General features: G+C 41.5%; 2 protein-coding genes across 12 annotated transcripts; both read left to right on the top strand.

Annotated features, from left to right (window-relative positions):
• Positions 1–7,604: 7,604 nt before the first annotated feature.
• ACP5 (acid phosphatase 5, tartrate resistant) lies at positions 7,605–17,054 on the top strand. 8 transcript variants are annotated; one of them, XM_031947593.1, is made up of 8 exons: positions 7,648–7,703; positions 7,801–7,992; positions 8,753–8,925; positions 9,277–9,559; positions 10,313–10,576; positions 11,552–11,679; positions 15,075–15,420; positions 16,273–17,054. In XM_031947593.1, the coding sequence occupies exons 4-8, from the start codon at positions 9,545–9,547 to the stop codon at positions 16,513–16,515; spliced, it is 996 nt and encodes a 331-aa protein (XP_031803453.1). In that variant the 5' UTR covers positions 7,648–7,703; positions 7,801–7,992; positions 8,753–8,925; positions 9,277–9,544; the 3' UTR covers positions 16,516–17,054. The 8 variants fall into 8 exon arrangements, with proteins under 8 accessions (XP_031803455.1, XP_031803458.1, XP_031803460.1 ...); XM_031947595.1 differs by lacking the exon at positions 7,801–7,992 and having other exon boundaries at positions 7,605–7,703; XM_031947596.1 differs by lacking the exon at positions 7,648–7,703 and having other exon boundaries at positions 7,730–7,947.
• A 5,423-nt stretch (positions 17,055–22,477) lies between these two features.
• On the top strand, positions 22,478–27,105 carry ELOF1 (elongation factor 1 homolog). 4 transcript variants are annotated; one of them, XM_031947602.1, is made up of 5 exons: positions 22,478–22,496; positions 22,665–22,862; positions 24,813–24,946; positions 25,804–25,874; positions 26,293–27,105. In XM_031947602.1, exons 3-5 carry the CDS (start codon positions 24,831–24,833, stop codon positions 26,355–26,357), a joined length of 252 nt encoding a protein of 83 aa, XP_031803462.1. In that variant the 5' UTR covers positions 22,478–22,496; positions 22,665–22,862; positions 24,813–24,830; the 3' UTR covers positions 26,358–27,105. The 4 variants fall into 4 exon arrangements, with proteins under 4 accessions (XP_031803462.1, XP_031803461.1, XP_031803463.1 ...); XM_031947601.1 differs by lacking the exon at positions 22,478–22,496 and having other exon boundaries at positions 22,579–22,862; XM_031947603.1 differs by lacking the exons at positions 22,478–22,496; positions 22,665–22,862 and adding an exon at positions 23,167–23,302.
• Positions 27,106–27,333: the final 228 nt, after the last annotated feature.

The following is a 27,333-nucleotide window of genomic DNA, read 5'->3' as shown; positions in this document are numbered from 1 at the left end:
TGGAGCTGTGGAGATCTGGATTTATCTGGAATTTATGTCACAGAAACAAAACCTTAATAAGCAAAACCTAGATGGCTTCCCTCCTTTAGTACACATTGCTAGTATATGAATTTTGGTTAATATATGATACAATTTGTAAATTATGCTCCTTTGATCTTTGGGATAGTTACATACAAACCATTCTTATTTCCTTTGCAATCTTATTTCCTGTTTTACATTGACCCTTTATAAACTTATTCTACTGACTAGAAAGAGAAGGGGTAGTTAGGGAAACTAGAACAAACAAAATATAATTTTAACACATACTCTTCTTAGAAACCCCTTTCTCTTAGCAAAGTGTATAAATGATCAAGAAAGAAAATTTAGGCCACAGAAGAGAGACCAGGGGTGGTAATCAAACTTAGAACATTAAATATTTCAAAGGAAAAAAAAATTAAAGCTGTATAGTGTCTAGGTGCCAGCTTGCCAGAAGCAATTTTATTTAATTTATGATTAATCACATTTTAACTATATTTGCTTAGAGAGATGTCCAAAATAACTTTGTCTCTGCTTCAAGACAATTTAGATACCATTTATAAGAATCCCTCCCAAATGAATATCAAGATATGTAACAAAATAATTCTTTTGTTAATATTAGTAAGATTTGAGTCACAGAGTATCTATCCCCTTTCTCCCAGACTACCCTTCAGGAGGAATCAATAGCGTTTTCCCTAGATCTATATCCAGAAACGTCCCCCTCCCCCCCCCCAAAAAAAGGACACTTATGTGTCTATTACTGAATGAAGAGGATGTTTTGGGTGGGATCATATGATCCTTTCAGAGGGAAGAGGACGACTGCCCTTAGATTGACCTTAGCTAGATCTCTGTCAAGGCCACAAAACAGTGGGGTGGAAAGCAACATTTTAATCTAGAAGTACTCTGTGTTAAGCTAGCTATCCTTCTGGGTCTACTTATCTAAAGGAAAGCTCAACTTCAAAAGTGAAGTAGAGAAACATCTTATTATTAGGCCAGAGAGAATATTTCATAGTGATTTTTTAAAAAGTATATTCCTAAAACAGTTAAGATCATTATTTTCACCCTTCCCCTGAAGGGGACTGGCTATGGCCCCTTTCAGGGCAAGACTACCCTCTTTATTTCCTGAAAAACTTGGGGTATTGTTCTAAGGGAAAAGGTCTTTCAGGTTTGCAAAGCATATTATTTGTTAACTCACATACCATTTTTGACATATGATTACTTCAAGGAAATTGAGGCAGAACACATTAAGTGACTGGACCAGGATCACACAGCTATTAAGTATCTGAGGCAAATTTGAACTTAAAGATCCCCGCATGCTACAAATTGAGTCACCTAGATGCTTATAATTCATTGAAATTAAAACAATTCTCTAGAGGCATTCCTGAAATATGAAGTAATTTTTATTCTATTAAAGTATTTAAATGGTATATTTTATCATATTGTGACATTTTCCTTATTCAATATTCCTGTGATTTCAAAATGTCTTGTGTCAGAGACATGTCTAAAGACATAAAAAAATCTAAGGTAGAAATGCTTGAATTTAGAATAATGATAAATGAATAAAAATGATTTCTGGCAGACTTGTGTCAAAAATTCTGAGAATGATATTAATTTTGTTTTTATTCAACATCATCTGGGTTTATCAGCCTTTATCAACTGTATCAGTATACTTTATCTGCTACTAATTACTATTTGGCTCCTCATTTTCCTCACCATCCCTGAAGAAGGAGGCAAAGGAACTGGAATAGTTGAACAGAAATTCAAGCAGATTGCCAGGTGATAAAGAGTCCAGACTACTGAGCCAAGTTTAGTTCTTAAGAGAAATACTGACTTACTTCCTTGACCCCGGGGCCCATGGTTATTGCCTTAATAAATGTAGCCCTATGACAATTCACTATGGCTTTGTCCATTCCTGCAGCCCAGCCTATATTTTAAAAGAGCAATGCAGTACAATTCATAAAATTCCTGTCACTTTTCTATTTCAGGTTATTTCCTTTCTTCCCTTTCTTTAATTCTATTCTCTGGATTCAAGAATATGAAAAGGGAGAAAAAACAAAAGAAGGAAAGGTCTAAACCCATAGCAATAACTACAGCTAAACTTGTTATTCCTTTTAAATATATAATAAAGTTATCATGTAACTTTCTTTTTTTTTTCTTCCTTCCTCCCACTAACCCCCTCCCTATATGTATGTACACATATGTAAAATAGTTCTATACATAATTCTATTTGTCACTTCTTCGGGTTTTTTTTTTTTGGATGCAAATAGTGTCTTCTTTCATAGGTCCTTTATAATTAATTTGGATATTTGTACAAAGCTGTTTTTAAAACAATATTGCTGTTACTATTTACAGTACTCTTTTGGTTATGCCCATTTCACTCTTCAGCATTTTGTACAAATCTTTTCTGTGTTTTTCAAAAATCATCAAGCTCATCATTTCTCATAGCACAGTAGTATTCTATCACAATCATATACCACAACTTGTTCAGTCATTCCTTAACTGTTGGGTATCCCTGGCATTTCCAATTCTTTGCCACCACAAAGAAATATGCTATAAATATTTTAAAACATATAGGCTCTTTTTCTTTCCCTCTGTCTTTGAAAATAGATCTTGTAATGGCATTGCTGGGTCAAAAGTTATAGGCAGTTTAACAACTCTCTGGGCATAATTCCAGATTGCTCTAAAATGGTTGGATCAGTTCAGAATTCTATCAACAGCTGAAGGTCCAAATGTAGAAGAGGTTTTGAATGCCATTAGAATACTTTTGTATGGCAAAGCACCTGGTGATGATTCTATTCTAGCTGAAGTTTACAAGGAGAAGGATCCATTGCTTATATAAAAGCTGACTGAAATTTTCAGCAAGAGGAGATTATGCCCAGGAGTTCAAGGATGCCTCTTCTTGTCTCTGAACTTCGATGGTACAGGAAAAGTAAGGCTACACAACCTTGGTCAACTCTGTATCACTTAAATCCGATTCATTCATAAGTTAAAACATCAATCAGTGATGATGAAAATGAAGGACAAACAAGAACTATCCCAATTTCCACAATGGTTCTTCTAAATCTTTTCATCTCTTCCCAAATCTCCAACAGCTCTTACTCCTCCACTTCTTCAGCTAAAAGACTCACCTCACTGGCCACAAACTCCTTTTCCCTTCTTCTCCATTTCCTATCACTCCCATGCTTTCTGAACTTTCTTCTCCTTCAGCTGTGTTTCACATGATGAAGTGACCAAATTATTACTTAACAAACTTAATCCTCTATTTGTTCACATGATCCTATTCCATCCCATTTCCTCCAGGAGATCGATGCCTCCTACCTCCAACATTGCGCTCCCTATTTTAGCACTTATTTTCAATCTCTGTCTATAGGCTCATTTCCTACAGTCTATATGCCCCATGTCTCCTCCCAATCCTGAATAAGTCTCATTTGACCCTTCCATTCCCACTATTATCCTATATCTCTTCTATCCATTGTAACTAAACTCAAAAAGGAATCTATAATAGGTACCTACTCTTTCTCTCCTCTTTAACTCCTTCCAACTGTATCCCTTCATCAAAATTACTAATGATCTCTTAGTTCCCAAATCCAATGGCCTTTTCTCAATCCTTATTCTCCTGAAGCCTTTGTCACTGATGAACACTCCTCCTTTATCCTCTCTTCTCTCTAGGTTTCTGGAACACAGCTTTCATCTCATTCTCCTCTTACTTATTTGACAATTTGTTTCCTTCACTGACTGGATCCCTTTTCCAACTCAAGCCCTTTAACCCTAGGTATCCTTCTGGGTTCTAACCTGGGTCCTCTTTTCTTCTCCCACTATTCTACTTGAGAATCTCTTCAGCTCCCAAGGATTTAATTACCATGTTAATGACTCAAATCTACCTGCCCTGTCCCGAACTCTTTGCTGACCTCCAAACTTCTCCAATCTCCATTTGCCTTTCAGACATCTTAAACTCAATATATCAGAAATGGAACTCATTGTCTTTTCCTCTAAATCCTTCCTCTCTCCCACTTTCCCTGTTACTATAAGGGACAATACTCCCCTCCTAGTCCTCAGATTCACCAGCTAGGAGTTATCCTGGATTCCTTTGTTGTCAACAATGATTTGCTTAGAGAGATTCTAATTTCACTTTTGTACCATCTCTCAGATATGCCCCTTCTTTACTCTGACACACCATTCTAATGAAAGGTCTCATCACCTTAACCTCAACTACTGTACTAGTCTGCTAGTGTGTCTGCCTGCCTAGTCTCTTCCTACTCCAATCCATTCTCCATTCAGTCACTAAGATCTTTAGATTTTTTTAAAAATCACTTTAGATTTCCTAAATTGGGGGTCTCATCATGTCATCCCTGTATTCAACAAATTATAGTGGCTCCTTTTAACCTTCAGGATCAAATACAAAATGCTCTATTTGGCATTCAAAGCCCTTCCTAACCTACCCCCCATCTACTTTTTCAGCTTTCTTATAACTTATTCCTAGAAATATACTCTGATTCATTGACACTGGCCCCCTGGTCATTCCACAAGACACTCTTCTCAGCTTTGAGCATTTTCTCTCTGTACCCCTTTCCTGAAATACTCCCCCCCCCCGTTCTACCAACTCCTTGATTTCCTTTAAATTCCAACTAAATTTAATTCTCCCTTCTACAATAAAGCTTCTTCAATCCTTCCTAATCCCAGTGCTTTTTCTGATATCCTTTTTTTTTTTTTTAAATCCTAAATACAGCTGGCTTTGTAGCTCCTTGAAGGCAGGAACTGTCTTTTATCTCTCTTTGTGTCCCCAGTGCTTAGCAGAGTTCCTTACACATAGTAGTCAAAATAAGTGATTATTGATTGATCCATAGATGACTCCCAAATCTGTATGTCCAAATCTCATGTTCCTCCTGAGCTCTAGTCCTATGATCATCAACTACTTCCTGAAAATCTCAACCCATACAGCATTTCAAACTCAACACATCCAAAACAATACTAATTTTCTTTCTTCCCTAAACTTAAATTTTAAAGTTTTCAAACTTGATTTACTATGGAAGGCACACCCTTTCTAGTCCCTGAAGTTCAGTTTTGAAGTTTACCTGGTCCAGTCATTTCTCCTCATTCCTCATACCAACTGAATCACATAGTCTAAACATTTCTCTTCAGTTTTTTTATTCACTCAACCAGCCTGTGTCTTGATTCAGGCCTACATCAGCTCTTGCCTACATTAGCCTTGCTGCTTCAGGATTCTCTCTAAACTATCCTCCATCTTGCCAAATCTGGTTTCCCATCATCAGTCTGACCACGTCATTCCTCTTCTCAAAAATCTTCCTCTTACCTCTAAAATAAAAGTCTACCTTTGCAGATTCCATTCTGCACATAGTATTTCATTTCACTGAATCTATATTCCTTCTGAATTGACCTATATACTGTCCCCTGCCTTCAGCACTGCACAATCTGTTCCTCAAATCTGAAATGCAATGCCTCTTTTCTCCTTCCTTTCAACAATTGACAGATGTATTAAGTGATTCCTATGTGTCAGGCACTGTACTAAGTGCTGAGGATAAAAAGACAAAAGGCAGTTGTCTTTACCCTTAAGAAACTTACTTTCTTTTGAGTAAGACATGTACATAAGTCAATACTAAGATAGACACAACATAAATGCCCCATAATTGCATTGGGGAAAGTATGAACAGCTGAGTTCAGGAGAAACTTGTTAAAGGAGAACTGGGAAGGAGAAAAGGAATTCTTTGAGGAGGAATCCAAGCCTGGGGGATACCTAGTGCAACACATGGGAGACAGGAAGAGTATTCACTAGAGATATATCTTCAAAGCCAGAACTAAGACTTCTTTCTTTAACAATTTGAACAAAAATTGAAATGGATATCCCCTGGAGATTTCTAATTGCAGAGAATGTTTAAGGAATGAAAAAGAATTTCATTATTTATAGGGAGGATGAATTGATTTCTTGAAAAGTCAAAAGACACACCCTTTTGAACAATGGTGGTATGTGGATTTGATTACTGAGGTAAGATGCCAAATTTAGAGTGTCAGGCTAGACATCTCAGTAGATGATCTCCCCCAAGAGATTAGATAGGGTCCTGTGTTTTTTGGCAGTCTAGTTTTCCTAAGAAGCAAGGCCATGAATGGAAGGGTGGAAGGCAGCTAGATGGAATGGGAAATTTGCATGTGATGGTCTTCAAGAAGCTGGCCAGTCACCGCTGGGACTATCTTAGAAAGGATGCCTTCTAAATTTAAACATCCTTTGACAATTTTAAGTCCCCTTCCTTGCCAATGTTCCTCTTAATGCTCCTCGTGTGGTCTGATCTACTCCAGAATCAAAAGGTCTATTACCTTCCCTGATCTAAGCGGTAACAGACAAACCCAATCTGGTGGACAGCAGCTAATGGAGATATAGATTAGATCGGGGCTCGGAGGCCATCCAAGATGGAGAGAGCTATGTCAGACTTGATGGCATGATCAGTCTCCCTGATTCCAAGCCCAGGGCTCCATCCACAGGACCACCTCATAGCCCTTGGAGTAGAGGAGACCTGAGTTCAAACGTGGCTCCAGACACTTGCTAGCTGTGTGATCCTGGGTAAGTCACTTAACCTGGTTGTCTTAATCACTTGGAGAAAGAAATGGTAAATCATTCCAGTATCTTTGCCAAGAAAACCCCATGGCCAGCATTAGCATGCTGTGGTCCATGGGATCAGGAAGAGTCACACATGACTGAGCTAGTGAATGACAAAAATAAATCTATTGAGAAGAGGAGAAATCACACTAAAGCTATTCCCAGAGGAGATGCCAGATAAAAAGATACTTTTGACCTTGTTTCTAACAGTCCAACCCAAATAGTTACCTTGTGTTCTTGCCCCAGCTTGTCCAGAAAACACAAAATCAACCTCTCTGCCTCCATGGAAAATCCCCCAACCTTGAGTCTTTCCTTAATCCCTTCCCTGCAGATATCCATCTGAGAGCTGGACCAGAAGAGCTCCTGTAGTTTCTTAGTCTACATTATTCTAGTGCACACAGAGCTGGGGTAAAACCCAGCACAACTTGGGCCAAGAAAAGGCTTAAAGAAGAGTGCACTGGATCTGGTAGAGTCCGAAGTCCTGATTCTAATCCAGCTGTACCTGGCCTTTCACTCATGTTTATTTGGCAGGGCTTCTGTTCCTATTAAAAAGGAGGCATTTGAACTTGATTTCTTGCTAAGATTCTTTAAAGTCACAATATCAAACTACTGTTGGAGCAGACACAGGATTAATGAGGAGATTGTCCCCAGAAGATCCCTATCTCCTCTGCACTTCAGCCTGATTATAACCACAATTAAAAGCCTGGGCACAGAGGGCTTTCAGGAATGGACTAGGGGGTGCAATCAGTGATCGGAAACCCATACAGCCTGTTTTTTTGGTCCTTCTCCGGCATCCTAGTCCTTTCCACTCAAGTCAGCAATTTAAAGTGAACCTAGGGCAGGTCCTCCAAGGTTTGGGCGGACCCTCCTGGCCATGCTTTATCTTCCAAGCTCAGCTGCTCTCGGACTCATTTTTTTTTTTTTTCTCCAATTGGGAAAGAGCAGTGGGATTTTTTTTTTTTTTTTTTTTTTTTTTTTTTGCATAAAAAGGCCCCTTAACTTCCGCCAGACCCAACCCTACTTTTCTTCAAGCCTGGGCTACTAACTTCCTTTCGCCCCGCCCCTCCTCCCACAGATCGCGGTAAGTACCTTGTTTTTCAACCTTTCCTCCGATTCAGAAAGTAAAACTGTTTCTTCTCTGTGCGGCTCCCCATTGGGTCCCTCAATCTTATTCCTAGATTGGAGCTGGCTTTCCACAGTGGGTAGGCTTTAGACAACAGATTTCTTCAAGGACACAGTTGGGCCCTACTTCCAGCACCCTTGACTCAAGATTTTTGTAGATGAATCCCACAGACCTATGCTCTGGAAAGCCAAGCCTAATCAAGGTACCACCTCCTGCTTTACCAAGATCTACTGAAAAGAGGCCATAGGTATGACTTTCCACAAATCCCGAAGACTGAGTTGGATAAGATCTTTGTGTGGAGGGCAAAGACTTGGAAATGGGGAAAGGGAGGGAACAGGCTCCCCTAAATGGGTTTAAGATTGCAATTTTTTTTTTTTTAATCAGAGAAGTCCCCACACTGTACTGGAAGCGACAAATAGTCCCTTATATTGGCTAATTTCCCCCCATCTTCCTTTGCATCCTGTTCCCTCTCCATAGAGAAGGGGAAGGTAAGGGAAATAAACTCCTGTAGTTAGACACCTTGAGTGAACTTCCATCCATTCCTTCATACCATCTAGTTCTCTAAGGCAATTAGGTGATGAAACAGGAGTCTTGCAGTTCTGGAAGACCCAAGTTCAAATCTTGCTTCCACACTTATTAGCTGTGTGACTAGGGAAGTCATTTATTTAACCTTTCTGCATCTATAAAATGGAGATAATAGCACCTACCTCCCAGGGTTGTAAGGATCAAATGAAGTAATTGTAAAGAGTTTAGAACAATGTCTGGTATATAGTAAGTGCCATATAAATATTAGTTATTATCTTTAGATATGAGCAATCGGGAACACTGGTTCTCTATTAACTTGACTAACGAGCTAGATTGCCCCTACATGTTAGATTGGGCCTGACCAAGAGGGAATAATTCTAATTAACTTCATTTTAGTTCCCAAAACGCCCAAGCCCCGGGCTTTGTTCCATAATCTCTTCAAGGATAATTTTTTGAGGAGGCAATCTCACTTCTTTCTGTAGGATATATTGCCCACAATCCTGTCAATTGTGTCGGAGAAGGAGGAGAAGTCATGTTGTGGCTATTATCTCTTGATGTCTCCTAAATTCATTGCACCTCTTCCTTCAGTCTTTGGGATGTGTTAGCAGCCAATGTAAAACAAGTCCACAAAAGGCTTGAAATACGTGGAGACAAGGTATAATACTGGAAACTCTGGAATATCTTGGGTTGGTTAGTTATATTATGAGACGGGAATTGGAGAGATGGTAACAAGCAGATTTGGGTTTTCTATTGGTACAATTGTCCTTCTGTAGAAGATAATACAGATGAGGGAAAGGGCAGGGATAGAGGGGGTTAGAATTAGATGTCCAGGCGACAGAGCTATAACATTCCCAGAGTGGCCTGTTCTTTTCACTCATATCCTTGCTCAGTCATCTTTTGTGGATAAAAGGACTCTCAGACTCATAAAAGTGGGATATTGAGGGATTGGGGAGTAGGCTAATATAAGAATAAAGAAATGCTGACTTGCTGATTTGGGAACTGGCAGGTCCTCTCCACCCCCAGCCTGGACTGCTGATCTGTCTGTGGGGGAAGTATGACTGCCTAAGCCCATGGAGACTCACATGATCCAAAGGGAGGTGATCTTGGGTCGCTCCGTGGAGAGACTTCATCACCCTCATTATGATCAATTTACCAGCCCCAATCTAAGTCCCTCCCTGGCTCCTGCTTCCTCCCTCCCACAGAATAAAACCATAGGACTATAGAATTCCTGAAGCCATCTGCAGGTTGCCTGCCCTAGGCTCAAGGGGCCGCTGATGGGACTGTCCAGAGTGAGTGAATATTTTCTCTAAATCTTTTCCACTGCCAATCAGTACTCTTTCTTGTTTCCTGCTGCTATACCAGGGTTGGAACAACTAAGTAAAATTAAGCTCTCTTTTTAAAGTCAAGGATATTTTTGGTGTTCAAAGCTGCGCCAAGACAGGACTGTAGGTCAAATGTAGGGCTTCTACTATTTTCATTTTCTTTCTCCTCATGCTGGGGGTTGAAGAAAGTAAGGTGAAAGAAATTGCTAGGGCTTATTGGGCACCCTGGATGGACTTCAATGATATCTTCCAAGCTACCCCCCTCCCCACTGTCTTTTAATTCTAGCAACTTGAAAACTAGGTCAGCACTGGGTTCTCCCTACCCACCAGCTTTTCCAGAAGCAGGACAAAAATGTGTGTACGTGATCGTGTGCATGCATGTACAACATACCTGAAAAGCTTACATGATAAAATCGGAAGCTGCTTTTTCTAATTTCCATTTTCCTGCCCTCCATAACAACTCATCTGCCATCATCTTTCTCTATCACTTTTTCTTCCTTTCCCCTTTGCCCTTGCTTATCTCTTAGCTAGCCCCTTTTTAGAGGCTTTCACAGTGAGTTCTTTGCCCCAGCACAGATTACAGACATTCAGATGGAGTAAGTGTTGAAAATAGATTCCGGATAAGGCTGACACACTTAAGCTGTGCAGGAGGGTAAGAGAATCAGCCCCCTTTCAATGTCCCTTTTTTCCTTTTGAGCTCTTTGCTTCTCATCCCTGCAGATGGAGACAACGGTACTGTTAGCCCTCTTCCTGCAAGGGGCCCTGAGCCTCTCACTGACAGACAATTCAGTCCCCACTTTGCGTTTTGTGGCTGTGGGGGACTGGGGAGGGGTTCCTAATGCCCCATTCTACACACCCCGAGAGATGGCGAATGCAAAGGAAATCGGAAGGACTGTGGAAACCCTGGGAGCCAACTTCATCCTATCCCTTGGAGACAACTTCTATTTCACTGGAGTTCAGGACGCTGAGGATAAAAGATTCCAGGTGCTCCCTCCTCTATGATAATTTCTCAGTCCCCTGATCTGAAGGCCCTTTATTCAAAGCTTTCTCTTTTTCCTAAGTCCTTTACCTGAATTCCTTTATCTGCCCCCAAATTCTATTAGGTAAAGAGCATCATAAAAAGAATTTAGAGTCAAAGGACTTGGGTTTGAATCTTGGCTGCAAATTATTCTCTATGACCTGAGCAAGTCACTTGGCCCTGCTTAGCCTATTTCCTCTGTCAACTTAAAGGGTCAGAATTTATGATCACTCACATCCCTGTTTTGCTCAAAAGTACAACTATTACTTACTTGAATAGAGGTTGGCAGAATCTCCAAGACTGGAAGAGACTTACCGAGTCTTCTGTTCCAATTCACTCAGCAATTCCTTCTATAATATCACTGTTAAGAAGCCTTTCAGAGGCTGCTAGATGGCTGGATAGAGGATTGGCCTTAAGAGTCAGGAGCACCTAAGTTCAAATCTAGCCTCAGACATTTAACACTTACTAATTGTATGATCCTGAGCAAGTCACTTAACCCTAATTTCCTTGAAGAAGAACAACAAAAAAACCCAAAACCCACAAACAAAAACAGAAGTCTTCCACTCTGCCAAGACTTCCAGTAATGGAAAGCCCATTCCCAGGCAGTTGGAGGGTGGAGTGGTGAAGAATCAATCTAATTTTTGTGTGCTTGTTGAAGCACATTAGAAATAAAAAAGAGATGCTGCTAGAGTGTTAGAGGAGATTTCTAGCTGAGAAACTATTTATCACTCAGTTGGCTACTTTAGGGGGAGTCAATTGAGCAATAGTATGAGAGTCCGGACACTGATTGTCCAGGAGGCAGTGACTGAAGCCCAACAATGTAGCAGTTTGTTTCTGTCTTAGGTGCATATCTCACTTTGAGATATGCTTTGGTGCAATAAGACACAAAGAACCTTGTTCATCCAGCTTATTCAATTTCCATGTTCCTTTTCTCCCCACAGGAAACCTTTGAGGAAGTGTTCACAGCCCCATCCCTTCAAAACATTCCCTGGTATGTACTAGCTGGAAACCACGACCACCTGGGGAATGTTTCAGCTCAGATTGCTTATTCTAAAGTCTCCAAGCGCTGGTAAGTAGTGAACCTCTCTAGGAATCCTACAGTTTGGGATGGAATAAAGAAACTTTAATCTCCTTCACCTTTAGCTAATCTAAAGTTATCAAGAGGAAGTGAATGGCAACATGTAGGCTTCAGAAACATATAGGTTCCTTTCCCGCCAATAAATGTATTAACATCATCAAGATTTAAACTTTTTCCACTCGATCCCTTTTCGCCCAAGAAATTTTTAATATCTTAGGTATGTATTTAGAATAGGTATACAAATAAAGCATTTACTGATAATAAACGATAGCTTTGCAACCCCCACAATTAGAGATGCTATATTCACAGCTTAAGAAACTTTGATCTACATTTCCCACTGTCTTCCTCTGTTCATACACTCTCAGAGAACCATTTCTTATAAGGATTAAAGGAAAAGTTGAGCGCAATCAATCATTACATGTAAAAACATCTGACCCCATCTGCACTGTTCTTATATCCCCCCACTTCTACAAAGAGCAGAAGAGGAGGTTCTTTGGGGCTAGAGGTCTCTATAATTTACCACATTTAATTTTGATTGTTCTGTTGTAGTTCCTTCCGTTCATATTGTTTTAGGTAGTGGCTCTATTTTTTGTTAGTTATATTTACCTCACTTAGTATCATTAGTTCACAGAAGTCTTTCTGTGCTTCTGTGAATTCATCAGCACAATACTATTCAATTACATTCATGTGCCAGTTTCATAGGACCATGTATCCAGAGCAGGAACCTTAGATTGGTTAGTTTAGCCCCCTCATTTTACCGATGAGGAAACTGAAGCTTAGAAAGTCACTTGCCCAAGGTCACACAGGAAATATATGGCAGAGCTGAGATTTGTTTAGCCACTCTCCAGTTGATTTGCATCTGCTTTGTTTTCAGCTGTTAAACAAACAAACAAAAATGCTGCTATAACTATTTTAAGTTATTGTTATTAGGTTCTCTGTGACCCTATTTGGGGTTTTCTTGGCAACATTTTGCCATTTCCTTCTTCAGTTCATTTTACGGATGAGGAAACTGAAACAAATAAGATTAAGTGGTCACAGAGCCAATGTTAGGTTACATTTGAACTCAGGAAGATGAGATTTCCCGATTCCAGATTCCCTTGGCACTCAATCTACTTCTCCATCTAGCTGCCTCATGTAGGTATATATGAGGCTTTTTTTTTTTTTTTATCACTGATCTCTTTAGGGGTAAATGTCTAATAGGGAAATCTTTGGGTCTCTGAATGTTTGGCACTCCAAATAATTTCAAATTGCTTTCCAGAATGGCTGGACCACTTTATAGCTATAACCCCTCCAAAGACCCTAGCATCTTTGCCAGTTTATCAGGTATAAGATGAAACCTCAGGGTTATTTTGATTTGCAGCTTTCTTAGAGATGTTGCATAGTAGGAAGGCCTAGGTTTATATCCCACCTCCGACACATCTTGGCTATGACTTGGCAAGTCATGCAACCAGTATTCTAGCTCATTCTCCATGATGAGAAAGGTGCTCACCTATATTAGTAAAGGGAGTTTTCTTACTAGGAGAGTTCTCTACAGTAATGAAATTGCAGGTCTAGCCCATAATCCATTCTCTTATTATTATTAGTGATTTGGAGATTTCTTTTGTTCATTTGTTAATAATTTACCACTTTTCTTTTGTGAATAGTTTGTTCATATTCTTTAACCTGTGTATCCAATAGGAAATGATTTTTTTGTCATGTATTTTGTTGAATTATCTAGATCTTTCATATCAAACATTTATCAAAAATATTTGATTCAAAGATATTTCTCAGTTGATTACTTCCCTTATTATCTCTTAGTTGTATTAATTCATAAGAAATTAATTTCATATGATAGAAATAATCTTTTATGTAATCACTTCTCTTTTTTTATTAAAAATTTACCTCCTATACTAATTGTGAAAAGTATATATTCTACTTCCCTTCTGATGTTTTAATGGTATGTTCCTTAATATTCAGATGCCATTTCCATGACTTCAAGTTGCAAATTACAAAAGAAATCCACAAAAATCACAGCATCTCTATATGATATTAATAAAATGTAGAAGACAATAATAGAACAGTTTAAATAGTTAAAGGAATATTCATTGCTCATAAGTGGGTTGTGCCAGTGTAATAAAAATAATATCAAACTTAATTTACAGATTTTAGCTTTATACCCAGCAATCTACCAATACTTTAGCAGGGGTCCTCAAACTTTTTAAATAGGGGGCCAGTTCACTGTCCGTCAGACTGTTGAAGGGCCGGACTATAGTAAAAACAAAAACTTTGTTTTGTGGGCCTTTAAATAAAGAAACTTCATAACCCTGGGTGAGGGGGATAATTGTCCTCAGCTGCCCCCATTTGGCCCGCAGGGTGTAGTTTGAGGACCCCTGCTTTACAGATTGAAGCAAAATAATGAGACCTAGAATATCAAGGAAAATAACAAAGAGAGGTAGAAACGAAGGGGGAATAACATTTATAGACTTTAGTTATAAAACAACAATCATGACAAGGGTCTGGAACTGGTTTAAAAAATAGAAAGAACTCTGGACAAGGAAGAATTAGAAATAATTTGTTCAATAAATGACAAAACATAAATTACTGGGAGAAAAACTCCCGATTTGACAAAAATTTGAAAACTGTTTAGACTAACTTCATATATGATAAATTCAAAATGGACCTGTGTCTTGAATAGCAATGATTACACTATTTATTTAAAAAAAAAAAAATTAGAGGGGCAGCTGGATGGTGACATGCACTAGCTCTAGAGTCAGGATGATCTGAGTTCAAATCTGACCTCAGATACTTAATATTTACTAAACTGTGTGATCCTGGGCAAGTCACTTAACCTCCCCCCTCCAAAAAAAAAAAAAAGAAAAAGAAAAGAAGTTGATAATATATCTTTCACAGCTATGGGTGGAAATGAATTTTGACCAAAGCAAGAGGTAGAGACAATTCTAAAGATAAAATAATTTCAATTACATGAAATTGAAAAGCATTTGTCTAGGTTACTTTTAATTAGAAAACTGCATTCTTCAATAAATCAACTTATGATTAGCCATTGTTGCCTAAAACTGTGTCCCATAGGGTTAAACAAGAAATCCATCTTTTCTCCTTTCCCCTCATTCTTTATTGAATCATCTTCAGCTCTTGGAGCTTCTTAAAGTTTAAAACATTTAGAGGAGCCCTACACTACCTAGTTTGAGGTTTATATCAGCCATTGATAAATTCTGTCCCTAACTTTCACTGAACTGATTCTTATAGAGAGTGTGTGTGTGTGTGTGTGTGTGTGTGTGTGTGTGTGTGCCAACTACAGAAGAGACATCTGGAGCCTCTGCCTTGCTCATACTACATTGCATCATGTATTCCCAGATTGTGCTCATCTAAGAATTACTTACTCTTTGCAGGAATTTCCCCAGCCCTTATTACCGCCTCAGATTCAAAATCCCCAAAACCAATGTAAGTGTGGCCATTTTTATGCTGGACACTGTGACTCTCTGTGGGAATTCAGATGACTTCACAAACCAACAGCCTGAGAAACCCAAGGATTTGAAACTGGCACGAAGTCAGCTTTCCTGGCTAAAGAAACAGCTGACCAATGCCAAAGAGGACTATCTACTGGTAGCTGGCCACTACCCCGTGTGGTCAATAGCAGAGCACGGGCCTACCCATTGCCTTGTAAAGCACTTACAGCCTCTGCTGGCCAAGCACAAGGTCACAGCTTACCTATGTGGTCATGACCACAACTTGCAGGTGAGGAGGGAAAGGGGAAAATGTGAAGCTTCGGTGAGAAGGAATCCCAGGAAAATGACTCAGCTACCTTTTGGCTTTCGGGGCAGTTAGGTGGTGCCATGGATAGAGCACAGCCCTGAAGTCAGGAGGACCTGAGTTCAAATATGGCCTTAGATACTTAATATTTCCTAGCTATGTGTCTTGGCAAGTCACTTAACCCCAATTGCCTCAGCAAAAAAAAAAAAAAAAAAAAAAAAAAAAGAGAGAGAGAGAGAGAAAGAAAGAATGAATACTGGACTTGGAATCAGAATGCCTAACCTCAAATTAATATTCTACTACTTGCTATGTGACTACACAGTTACTTTACTCCTTATGTAAATTCACTGTTTTGAGTCTGTCCCTTCACTTGTAAAAAAGGAGACAAAAATAATAAAATGCATCCCCTACCTCATAGGATGGCTAAGATCAAAAGACATAATGAATCTAATGCACTTTGTAACCATAATTCATATCAACTATTAGAATTATCTGCAAATGGTCTTTGTGGCAAATTTGTTGAAAATGTGTGTTTTCAGGCTAACAGTCTGTCATCTAGTCCCTATACTTCTGGATTTCTTGCTATGGTCAGTCAGTCTTTATGTATTTGAAGGATGGGAAAGAATTTGATTCAGTCTAAGCCCTAATTAGAAATGTGAATATGAGTTGGCTTTAAAAGCCCACAGCAGGGCCTCTGGATTCTGAGCAGTCCTTCTCTCTACAGGAAAGACTAGGTGCCTAACCTAGCTACTGCCTAGACAGAAGAAATAAAAGGCTGGGCCTGGGATGGAAACTTGTTTGCCTGGCTATTATACTAATACTTGTCTTCTTCTCCAGTATCTCAAAGACAAGGATGGCGTGGGTTACGTGTTGAGTGGAGCAGGAAACTTCATGGACCCCTCTAGGAAACATCAACGTAAGGTCCCTGATGGTTACCTGCGGTTTTACTACGGATCCCGGGACTCCCTAGGTGGCTTTGCCTATGTGGAGATCACCTCCAAGGACATGAGCATCACATATATAGAAGCTACAGGCAAATCTCTCTACAAGACAAGTCTGCCCCGTCGAACTGTGTCCTAGACCCTCTCACCTTACATTGCCCAGCACCTTTTCTCATGTTTGGAATATCTTGGAGATAGTGGGAGTTCATTGAACCCTTCCCTGTTCTCTTTTAATCTCTTCCCTCCCATTTCCCTAAAAAAGTTCCTTAGGGAGTCTGGAAATCTAGCACTGGTAGGCTAGTCTTCCTTGGGTCTCCCTTGGAATATGCCAGAGGCTGATTCATCACCCCTGCTCCCTGGAAGGCTCTGCTAGCAGGTAGGTGGGGTTTGGCTACTACTTAGAGAAGTAGGGAAGCCCATTGGATTTATCTAGGGCATGGGCCTAGGTTCACAAAAAACTTGAAAGAGTTTTTGGTCCAGGAGGCCAAAGCTCAACACCAGCTGATGTGAATATGCCAGTGTGGATGAACAAGCATTTCTAAAGAGTAGTTTTCCACTCCTATGTGATTGTTATCCCAAACCAGATCTTTGAGAGAAATTGGGATAAAGAAGAGAACTTTCTTTCCAAAGAAAGAGATTTTCTGTTGCTGCATTTCAATAAAATGATTGTTACAGAGGCTAAATGTGCGTGCATCAATGAATGTCACTTTTCTTGCTCTTAAATTTTATTTCTTTCCTTACTTATTGTTGTTACTCCTCTGGCTATTCCATGATGTTACATCACCAGGATCGAACCCTCTTGCAGAGGGAAAGATTCCTAACCTGTTTCTCTGAGCCAGTCCTGAGCCTAAAGAATATCTCCACCTTTAAGAGGAAGAACTACGTGATTTCACACTAGTGGCCTATTATGAAACACAAATTAATTACAGAATATCATAAGAATATTCAATGAAGTAACACTAAGGTACTAACCCTTCAACTGCCATTTTAGTACAGCAGCTATATGGATTAAAAAAAACTAAAAATAAATGAATCGACTGAATACAGTGCAAAATGTTCACCAATAATTTATATGGCATTTAACATTTGCAAAGAACTTTACAAATATCTCCTTTTGTCCTCAGAACAATTCTGAGGTAGGTACAATTATTATCTCCATTTATAAATGAAGAAATAGTCTAAAAAAGTTTAAATAACTTTCCCAGGGTCATATAGCTGGTGAGTGGCTAAAGCAACATTAGAACTCAGGTCTTCCTGCTTCTAGGTCTACCCAGCACTCTGTTCATTGAACTGCCAGGACACCTACTATTTGACAAAAAACTAATGGGAAAATTAGAAAACAATTTCAGAAAAATTAGTCTTAAGCCAGCATCTTATAACATATATCATAATGAACTCCAAATGGAAATATGATCTATGCAAAAAAGATAGATGAAATAAAGGAAAATTCAAGGAAATAACTTCACAACAATGGCTGAGGGAAGAATTCTTGATCAAACAAAGGAGAGAGAATCACAAGATTTACCCCAAAACAAATAGTTAAACTGGGAGGAGGGGAGGAAACTTTCCAGTAAATTTATCTGATATTATATCCAAGATAAATATAGTACTGACTCAAATATATAAGAGCAGGAGTCATTCCTCAATAGCATATAAAGTTTCCTAAAGAAGACATCCAAGCAACCAACAACTATATTTAGGAATGTTTATAGCAACTCTTTGTTATAGCAAAGAACTGGAAATAACAACTAGAATTTAGATACAGAAAAAAAAACTTGGTGCTATCATATATGTGCATAAATTTTTAAAAATCAAGTTATCTATATCAGAGTCATTGTTTCATATATAATTCCCTTTTCCTGGTCTTTGTATATTGAAATTTCCATGTTTGCTGATAATTTCTAGTTCAAAATACAAAACATAAAAAGTAAGTAATTTTGAATGTATACATTATATGTGCATGTGTGTGTGTATAAAAAACAAAGATTTGCATTCTTTCCTCCAACTTCTTCCTTTCCTTCCTCAACAAGCCTTATTAATTGGTTGTGGTCAACTAGAAAGCATTGAAGAGTTTCCCATAGCTGGAATGCACTCCCTCCTCTGAATTTCTAACTTTCTTCCAAGATCAACTCGGGTCACTTCCTATGGGAAGCCTTTCTTGATTCCCTTCAATTGTTAGTACTTTTTTCATCTTGAAATTGTGTTGGATTTGTGTTATGTGTTTACACACTGTATCTCTAAAGGAATGTATGATTCCTGAAGGCAAGAATCTTTTCTTCATATTCGTGGGACCTAGCATATAGTATGCATTGTTGAACTTAGAAAATATAAGGTTCTGATTATATCTGCGTCTTTCACTCCCATTCATGTGTTTCTGAACAAAGCTAAAAAAATTATGAAACTATGCTGACAAGAACCTCTATAAATATTATTATTTAATTCTCAACCAAGCCCTCACTGTAACAACTGTAACATCTCATTGATAGCAAAGCAATATCTCATTTTCTTCTCATGATAACTCTGGAAGATTGGTGATATTATTATCTCCATTTAACAGATGAGGAAATGAGTTAAAAAAAGAATTTTTACCAGAATCAGCTGAAGCAGAGTTTGAACTCAGGTCTAATTGACTCCCAACTCGAGAGTTCTAACCACTGGCCTATCAAGCTGCCAAATGATCCTAGTTCTTCCTAATTGATTCTTTGTCCCACCCACCATAGTAGCTATTTAAGCCTCTTTCCCCAAGTCTCACACAGAATTGTCTCCTCTTGCCCTTTCAGCTGTGAAACTTGTGTCATATTTCACCAACACACACACACACTATTGAGGGGCAGAATTAAGATGGCAGAGTAAGAGGAAGCCTTGGAGTCTAGCTCTTCCTCCATACCTCCTCAACAAAAATCTAGAGAATGAGCCAGACTATTCTGATTGGGAAAGCCAAAAAGTCACATTGTTATTTTCCATCCCAGAGTTAGGAAGACCGAGTTTTCAGACACAGGAGAAAGGGACTAAGGAGAATCATTCCAGTACTTAGGGACTAAAACTAAGACAGGAAGGAGATCGCTGAGCAAGTGCTGAGGGAAGAAATAGTGTTATTTGGCAGCTGTTACCTACCACCCAATGCTGAAGGAGAAAAGCAATTTTGAGCATCAGTCCCAACTATGTACTGAATGCTGAACAAGTTTCAAGAAACAAGTGTCAGCTGTGTGGCTCTCAGCTTAGGAGCAGAGCACAGCATCCCAGACCAAAGGGAGGAGGCTGCAAATCAGTTGACTTGAACTTGCAGAGCTTCTCAATGGGCCAACATTGACTAGGTCAAGAAGTAATCTGTTGAAACTAACCAGAAACAAAATGACAGAATCAAACCTGGGGCAGGAACTTACAGAACTCAGACTGTGGTATTCTCTTTTTTTTCTAAAATATAATGGTTCTCTGGAAGCAGGTTTCTCAGGGGGCTTCTGGAAGCAGCCTTTGTTTCAATTCAGATCAATAATCACCCCAAATGCAGCCAGGAGTTAAAATCCAGGTCCTTTATTGTTTTCTTCAAAATAGCCTGGTTAGTTTTCTTAGAAGCCTATCTCTCTCCTTGGTTCCAAGAGCTTTTGCAGCTTGTCCTTTGCCTCTGCCAGCTTCAGCCTCCAGCCAGCAGAAAGGTAGAAGTTGGAATGAATCTTGATTCTTCCTCCCAGAGTGGAATTGTGGGTTAGACTTGTGAATCTCCTCAACTTGTAAATCTCCTGAAGTCTCTGCCTCTTCCTGGAGGCATCTAGCTTATATAAACTCTCTAAAGGTGTGAACTCTAAAGTGTGACCTCTAATGTGTAAACTCTCTTAAAAGTATGAGCTCTAATGTGTAAATTCTCCCAAAGGTGTAAACTTAAGTACATAAGCATTGTTTCTATCAATTCCAGTGAATTAACACTTTGTAAGGATTCTAACATCAGACCAAGAGGGCAGTAAAAAGATCTCAACTCAGATCAAACCAAATGAGCAAACAAAAAAAAAGTTATCATGGCACAGGGAAGTTCAAAACACAAACGGGGAAGAAAAAAATGACTCAAAAAAAAATCTACAAGGAAAGCCAAAAGTCCAACACGAATTCCTATGAGTTAACACCTAAAGGACCTAAAACAAATGATCTTAACCAAATGAGGGCAGAAGATGAAAAAATGGGAAAAGAGACAAGAGTTAGAGAAGAAAGAGGTGAAAAGAATAGTATGGAAAAAGAGATACAAAAACTATAATGAAAATAACTCCTTGAAATTAGAATTGGTTCCATGAGACATCAAGAAATAATAACCAAAGTCAAAAGACTGGGAAAATATTTAAAACAAAAAAACTGACTTGGAAAACAAATTTAGAAGAAATATGAATCACTGGACCATGAACAAAAAAAGAGCTTAGATAGCATATTTAAAGAAATCATGAAGAAAACCATCCAAATGTATTAGAACCAGAAGGTAAAGTAGAAATGAAAAGAATTCACTGATTACTTCCTGAAAGAAACCCCAAAATGAAAATTTGCAGCAAGATGATAGTCAAAATCCAGAGTTCCCAGGCCAAGGAAAAAATACTCCAAGAAGCCAGAAAAAAAGAATTCAGATACTGAGGAGCCACCATCAGAAGCATACAAGATTCAGCAATCATTTCTATAAATGAGCTGGAGAAGGAAATGGCAAGCCGCTCTAGAATTTGCCAAGAAAACTCAAATGGGGTCATGGAAAAGTTGGACACAACTGAAAAATGACTGAACATAGGCGAACATGCACCTCCAGCACTGTGCCTGGCAACTGCGAGCACTTAAATGCTTGTTCACTGTTAGTAATTAAGGTTTGTTGATTGGCTATTATCGGAGATTGGGGAGGGGATAAAGAACTGGGAAAGATCTTTGGAAGGATTTGTGTTGAGCTTTGAAGAAAAAGAGGTTCCGAGAGGCAGAAGTGAGGAGAAAGCGCATTTCAAGCAGAGAAGGCAGCCTATACAAAGGTGCTGAGGCTGGAGACGCTAGAGTTTGTATTTGACGCTGGAGGTAAGAAGCTTCTAAGTGGCCCGAGGGAACGGGACACGGGCTGTACTACATACAGCAGAAGCCGTGGACCTGAAGTAAGAAAGCCTGGTTTTAACGTTTACTAGCTATGTGATTGCGGCTACTCCGTGTCAGCCTCAAGTCCCCATCTATAAGACGGGAATCCTGTTAAACCAAAGGACTGTCTGGGCAAGGGCCGCAAAGGACGATTTGCTTTAAGTTCTGTGATTTCGTTTAAATGATCCCTTCTACTAAATCATAAGCACCTTTCCCTCGGCTAGAAAGGTCTGTCCCGCTGCGGCAGTCCGTCCAGCTGCGGCAGTCCGTCCCGCTGCGGCAGTCCGTCCCGCTTCACTAAGCTGGTGCCCTCCTGACGGCCGCTCGGCGTGGGGATGACCCGGAGCAAGGACCCGACGTAAGCCCTTCTCTTGGGAAGGCTTGCAGGGACCTGCCAAGGGAGGGCTTCCTGCCCCACGAGCCAGCCAGGAACCGGCCTGCTCTCCCAGCCCGGGGACCCTCGTTGGCCACGCGCACCCCCCGGGTTGCTGCACGGGGGGGTTTTTGTTTTGAGGGGGGGAGGGGGGGGGGGGGGAGATTTTCTTTTTCCACGCTCACCCCCCGGATTGCTGCACGGGGTTTTTTTTTTTTTCAGGGAGGGATCTGCCCTGGTGGAGGAAGCGTCCGAGGGACCCTTGAAACGCCCAAGCGCTGCTTATTTTCCTAGTTCAGAAGTGAGTTCCGGCCTGGAAAGGCCCCTCTAGGCCGGGCCACGAGGGGAAAAGGTCCCTCCCTGGCGCTGCAAAGGCTGGCGGATCCCCAGCCTGTCCTGAGGAGGGGCACGGCCGCGTGTCGGGGACCTACTCGCTCTCATAGTCCTCCTCTAGCGGCTGCGGCTCGGCTCCCGGCGCAAGCCAAACATCCCGGGTCCCCTCTCCCTCCCTCCCAGACTTCTAACCGGTCAACGGCCCCTCCCCCCACCTGAGCGGGAAAAGAAACTTCCGGCGCGCAGAACGGAAGCGTAAACTGTGACAGTTGAGGCCCGATAGAGAGAAGGGGGCCTGTCGCGCAGGCGCCTTTCTTCCTCCCTCACGCAAGGTGTGAATCTTTCCCGTGCGGACTTATGGGTATCTCCTTTTGCGCACGCGCCGGTGGGCGGGCCCACGAGTTTGAAAGATCCTATTGGCGGCACAGGAAACAGGGGGCGGTGCCTGGCTTAACTTTCATCTCATATATACCTATCTTTCTTCCCCCCGCTTTCCCCAGCGCCCCGCATTTGATGCGCGAGTTGTAACTTCTCCGGGGCAGCCAGAAGGGAAAGACTTTGGCTTCCGCTTCGCAGTCGGAAGCTTGCTGTCAGTGAGCGCGCTTGGCCGAGAGCTCGGCGAGGCGCTGCCTCCGGGGCGAAGCCCGGCCCGGCCCAACTCTGCTCCTTTCCCGGGTCCCCGGGCGTCTGTCTGACAGGTGAGGAGCCGCGGGGTCGGGGGCTCCCGGGGGAGAGGAGGGGCCGCGGCCGGCGGGGGCGGGGGCGGGGGCGGGGGGAGGCGCGCTCCGGGGAGACGGGGGCCTTCCCGCGCTGCCGAGGCGAGGCGGTTGTGGGCCGTGTCGGGCCTGGCCCCCTGCCCTGCGGCTCGCTCCGCGGTGCCCGAGACCCGGGGACTTGGCTGTAAATACCTCGGTGGGCGGGAACTTCTCGGAGCGGCCCCCGGGCTGACGTACGGGGACGGAGAATCGAGTCTGGCCACGTGGACCTGCTTCCTTAGCAACCGCGCTTGCGTTACCCAGTCCGACCGGATCCGGGCTGGGAAGGACCTTGGATCATCTGGGTCACCCCTGTGGTTGCTCGCAATGGGGAAACGAGCCTAAAGAAAGAATGATTTGGCTTTGTACCTAGGAAGTAAGAGGTGGGAATCCAGATTTTCCGACCCCAGAGCGGCTCTTGTTTTTCTTGCTGGAAAAGACTCTGGTCTGCCCTTTGCTTCTTCACAAGCCTTTCAGTCAAAGATAGGTCCCACCCAGGGCCTCTCTCTGTGTATGCATATAACGATAAGTATTAACTGAGTAGCCTAGGGCAGCCTGTGCGCCGAGCCTAAAGCACTTGAACGAGGTGCTTTATACCAGGTACGAGTTTTCGGAAATGCTGACGCTTGGGAGAGCAATGTGAGGAGTCTGTATCGGAGGAGGGGCTTAAAAACAGGGAACAAGACCCATGGTTTTTTTTTTTTTTCTGATTCAGAAAAGTCCTCAAATAGACTGGAAGTGAACTAATTCGTCTCCTGTATGAAGTGATTTTTATGTCATCTTTTGCTCGCCTTCTCATAAATGAGGGGCAAGTCTATAGCTAATTGGGCACCCAAGGCAAACTTCACCTGCCCCCCAAGATAATCTCTCCACATCATCTTTAGATTCTAGTTCTCTATATGACATCAGGATGACAAAATGGATAGAGAGCTGGGCCTGAAGACTGTAGGATTTTACAAGTCTGGGAATCCTGAAAGAATATAGAAAGATTTTGTAAGTTTTCTGCAGTTAGAATGGTTTGGTACAGGCAGGAAGGTAGCCTGAAGAGACTTCCAGGCCTTGAAAATTGTAGAGTCATAGGATTTAAAATGGTAAGCGACCTTAAGGGATATGAAATCCACTTGGATCATCTTACTGAACAGGTGACTTGTTAGAGAAGCTAGTTAGTGGCAGGTCTGGGGTTCTAATCAAGGCCTTCTAAGTTTAAATTAGGTCCTCCCGTAATGCCTTAATTTATGGATGATCATTTTTATATCCATATGGTTAATATAATTTTCATATACCGCAGTTTATTCAGCCATTCTCCAGTTGATGAGCACCCATTCAGTTTCCAGTTTCTGGCCACTACAAAGAGACCTGCCACAAACATTCATGCACATACAGGTCCCTTTCCCTTCTTTAAGATTTCTTTGGGGGTTAATATAATTTTCAACCAAAAAAAGAAATAGATTCTTAGAAGCTGCAAAATTTCTCTTTGTCAGAGCACCTTGCATTTGACCATTATGTTCTCCTCATTGGTTCTCTTGCCCTGGAGACCAGCCTGTGAAATTTGATCTCACTTGGATTCCCTCAGGCTCCTGAGGATTTGATACCTTTTCATTCAAGAGTTTATAAACCCCTACAATTTACACAGGCAGTATGCTAGGTTATAGGAATGTAAAACAAAAATTAAAATTTGTACCCTCAAGGATCTTGCTTGTGAAGTGGGATGGAAAACAGCATATGTATGCATACTAGGAGTTGATTCTTAAGGGATTTGTTATTTTCCCCACCATGTGGCTTTGAACTTCAGATAATCGAGGGCTCTTTTTGGCCATTTCCCTCCAAGGATTCTGTGTAGCCTTTTCTATCCTTCCCCCAGTAACAACAGGAATATATATTTTTTCCCTCTAGGCCTGCCATTCCAAGAAGATGGGCCGAAGAAAATCAAAGAGAAAGCCTCCTCCGAAGAAGAAAATGACGGGCACATTGGAAACCCAGTTCACTTGTCCTTTCTGCAACCACGAGAAGTCTTGTGATGTAAAGATGTGAGTACGGAGCTAGTGGTCACGGTCATGGAGGTCAACCATGAAGGAAGGGTGGAGGTCATGAGCTTTAGGCTTAGGTGGATTACTTTCTTGGCAAATACAGAGGTTCATAGTAGCTCAGTTCCAAGGAATTTTATTGTTAGTCTCCAGAAGGAGTTTCTGGCTAAGTTCTGTTGGGGATCTTAGATCCACCTGATAATGCAGTCAATAACAGTAGATTCCTATTCATGCCCAGTCACTGGATGTATTTTGTATTTTTAACCTCAGGGAGAAAACTCTAACCAATGGCCTAATAACTGCTAAAAAAAAAAGAAAAAGGGGTGTGTGTGTGTGTGTGTGTGTGTGTGTGTGGAAGGGATAGTCTCCCAAGAAAATCATCCACCTCTCCTGGAGTTAGGATTATCCTGGGGCTTGTCATTGCCAGTGACCTCACTGGTTGAATTATTGGAGCTGGATCCTACTGGATCCCAGACATGGTATAGTGGTCTGTTTGCTAGAACAGTCCTATAAATACCTGGCATACAAGTGACATTGTGTCCTACTTCAGGCAGAGGATCAGCAGTTGTTTCATTGCCCCTCTTTAGCTTTTCTCCATCCTTGTCACCTGGTCTAGCAATTTAGGACTGATTTAATTTCTCCCTAGAGGCCAAACTTGGTTCTCCTCATTCAAAGGATTAGCCAGCCAAGCAGTGTGCTCAGTACTAGGGATACAAAGACTGCCTTCAAATACCTTCCATTTTATCAGGAGGGACATATATATACATTTGTGGCTACATACAAATAGATAATACATGATTTGAAGAATGGTAGTTCCCTCTGCTGTTGCCTCTTTGCTTATCAGTATGTCTTTATTTCAGGGATCGAGCACGAAACACTGGTGTTATATCCTGCACAGTCTGCTTGGAAGAATTTCAGACGCCTATTACATGTATCCATTTTGAGTTTGTTTTCTGAAATGATTCTCTTTCCCTAATCCCCTAATTGGCAGCCCCTTAGAGCAGTGGGCCAATAGGAAATGATGTGTAGCAGAAGAGAACAAGAGAGGAGGTTTTGATTGATGGGAAGTGGTTAGCATACACTCATTCGGGCTTTCTACCCCTACTCATTCATTGCCCATATTGCTGTTGTGGACAAGTAAACGTATGCTAGAGACCTCTGAATCTTATTAGAAAAGATTGGGGGGAGGTTTGAGTTCTTGGCAGGGACCTTAAACTGTGAGATAAGAACCACCCACTTGTGGGCTTCACACAAGAAATAGGTGCCCTTTAAGCCAGTGGGCATTCCCAGCACATGTATGCTAATGCTGCCCTTCAAGCTTGTGAACTCCTTGACTTTGGACTCCACAGATCTGTCAGAACCCGTGGATGTATACAGTGACTGGATAGATGCCTGTGAAGCAGCCAATCAATAGTGGCTTTGAGGACCTGGCCTGCTTGCTGCCAAGGGTGGGCATCCCATTGGGCCCTGAGTAGCTGGAAGACTTTCCTGAGACCACAAAGGAAGTGACTCCTAAACTTCAATTGTCCCCTCCCTAACCTGGGGCCCACCCCCATCCACCCCCATTCCTTCTCTCCAGAACAATGGAAGAAGAATGGCTCCTTCTGTAGCTCTAGCCTGAGCTAGGCCTATACCTATTCCTGAAGTTCTTGGACTGGCATCTCTGCATTTGTTTGTAGGTGGGAGGGGCAGTGGTGGAAGGCACCAACCAAGCTAGGCAGCTGCCATGGGTCTCTGAAGGCTTGGGGGAGAGTCCTCTGTCCCTCAGCCCTCTTGAGACCAGACTTGGCCCTCCCCCCAGGGGAGGTGCAGATACTGTGGCCTTACATCAGTCAGATATGGCTGAGTTGTCTCAGAACTCCACCAGTACCTGGCTTCCCAGTGAGCAAACAGCCAGGTCTGGGGGAAGAGAAGAACACCGGAGTGGCTCCTGCCACTGGGACTTAGCACTTGATTGGTTTTATCCTCTATCATTTTAACTGTAATCTTTCCTCCCCTTTCAGAAGTGACTTGATTTCAGGCTGTCTAAAAGTCCCTCCTGTCAGTTACTACAAATAATACTGATCTAGCTGAGAAAGATGGGGGTTTGGTGGGTTGACAGGGTAGGCAGGTGGAGGGAAAGGAACTGTTAGTGTCCCTTTAATAAACTATTCTCTGAGGGATTTGTCTTATTTGTGATTATTGGCCTCTAACCAGCATGGCTGGCAAGAGAACTTTCAGGCAGCACAAGCCCAAAGCCAGACACTTGGGCTAGATGGTTGGGAAGGAAGGGAGAGCTTCACAGAGCTCTCAGTAAGATTTTTGGCCCAAGAAAGAAGTGGTGAGGGGCTTTTGCTCCCTAAACTCTGGTTTCTTATGTAGTACATCAAGTGCCAGCTATTGTCATATGT

This window comes from Sarcophilus harrisii, chromosome 1 (genome assembly GCF_902635505.1).
Source record: "Sarcophilus harrisii chromosome 1, mSarHar1.11, whole genome shotgun sequence".
In the NCBI taxonomy this organism is placed as follows: Eukaryota; Metazoa; Chordata; class Mammalia; order Dasyuromorphia; family Dasyuridae; genus Sarcophilus; species Sarcophilus harrisii.
This window is presented reverse-complemented; position numbering and strand designations above follow the sequence as displayed.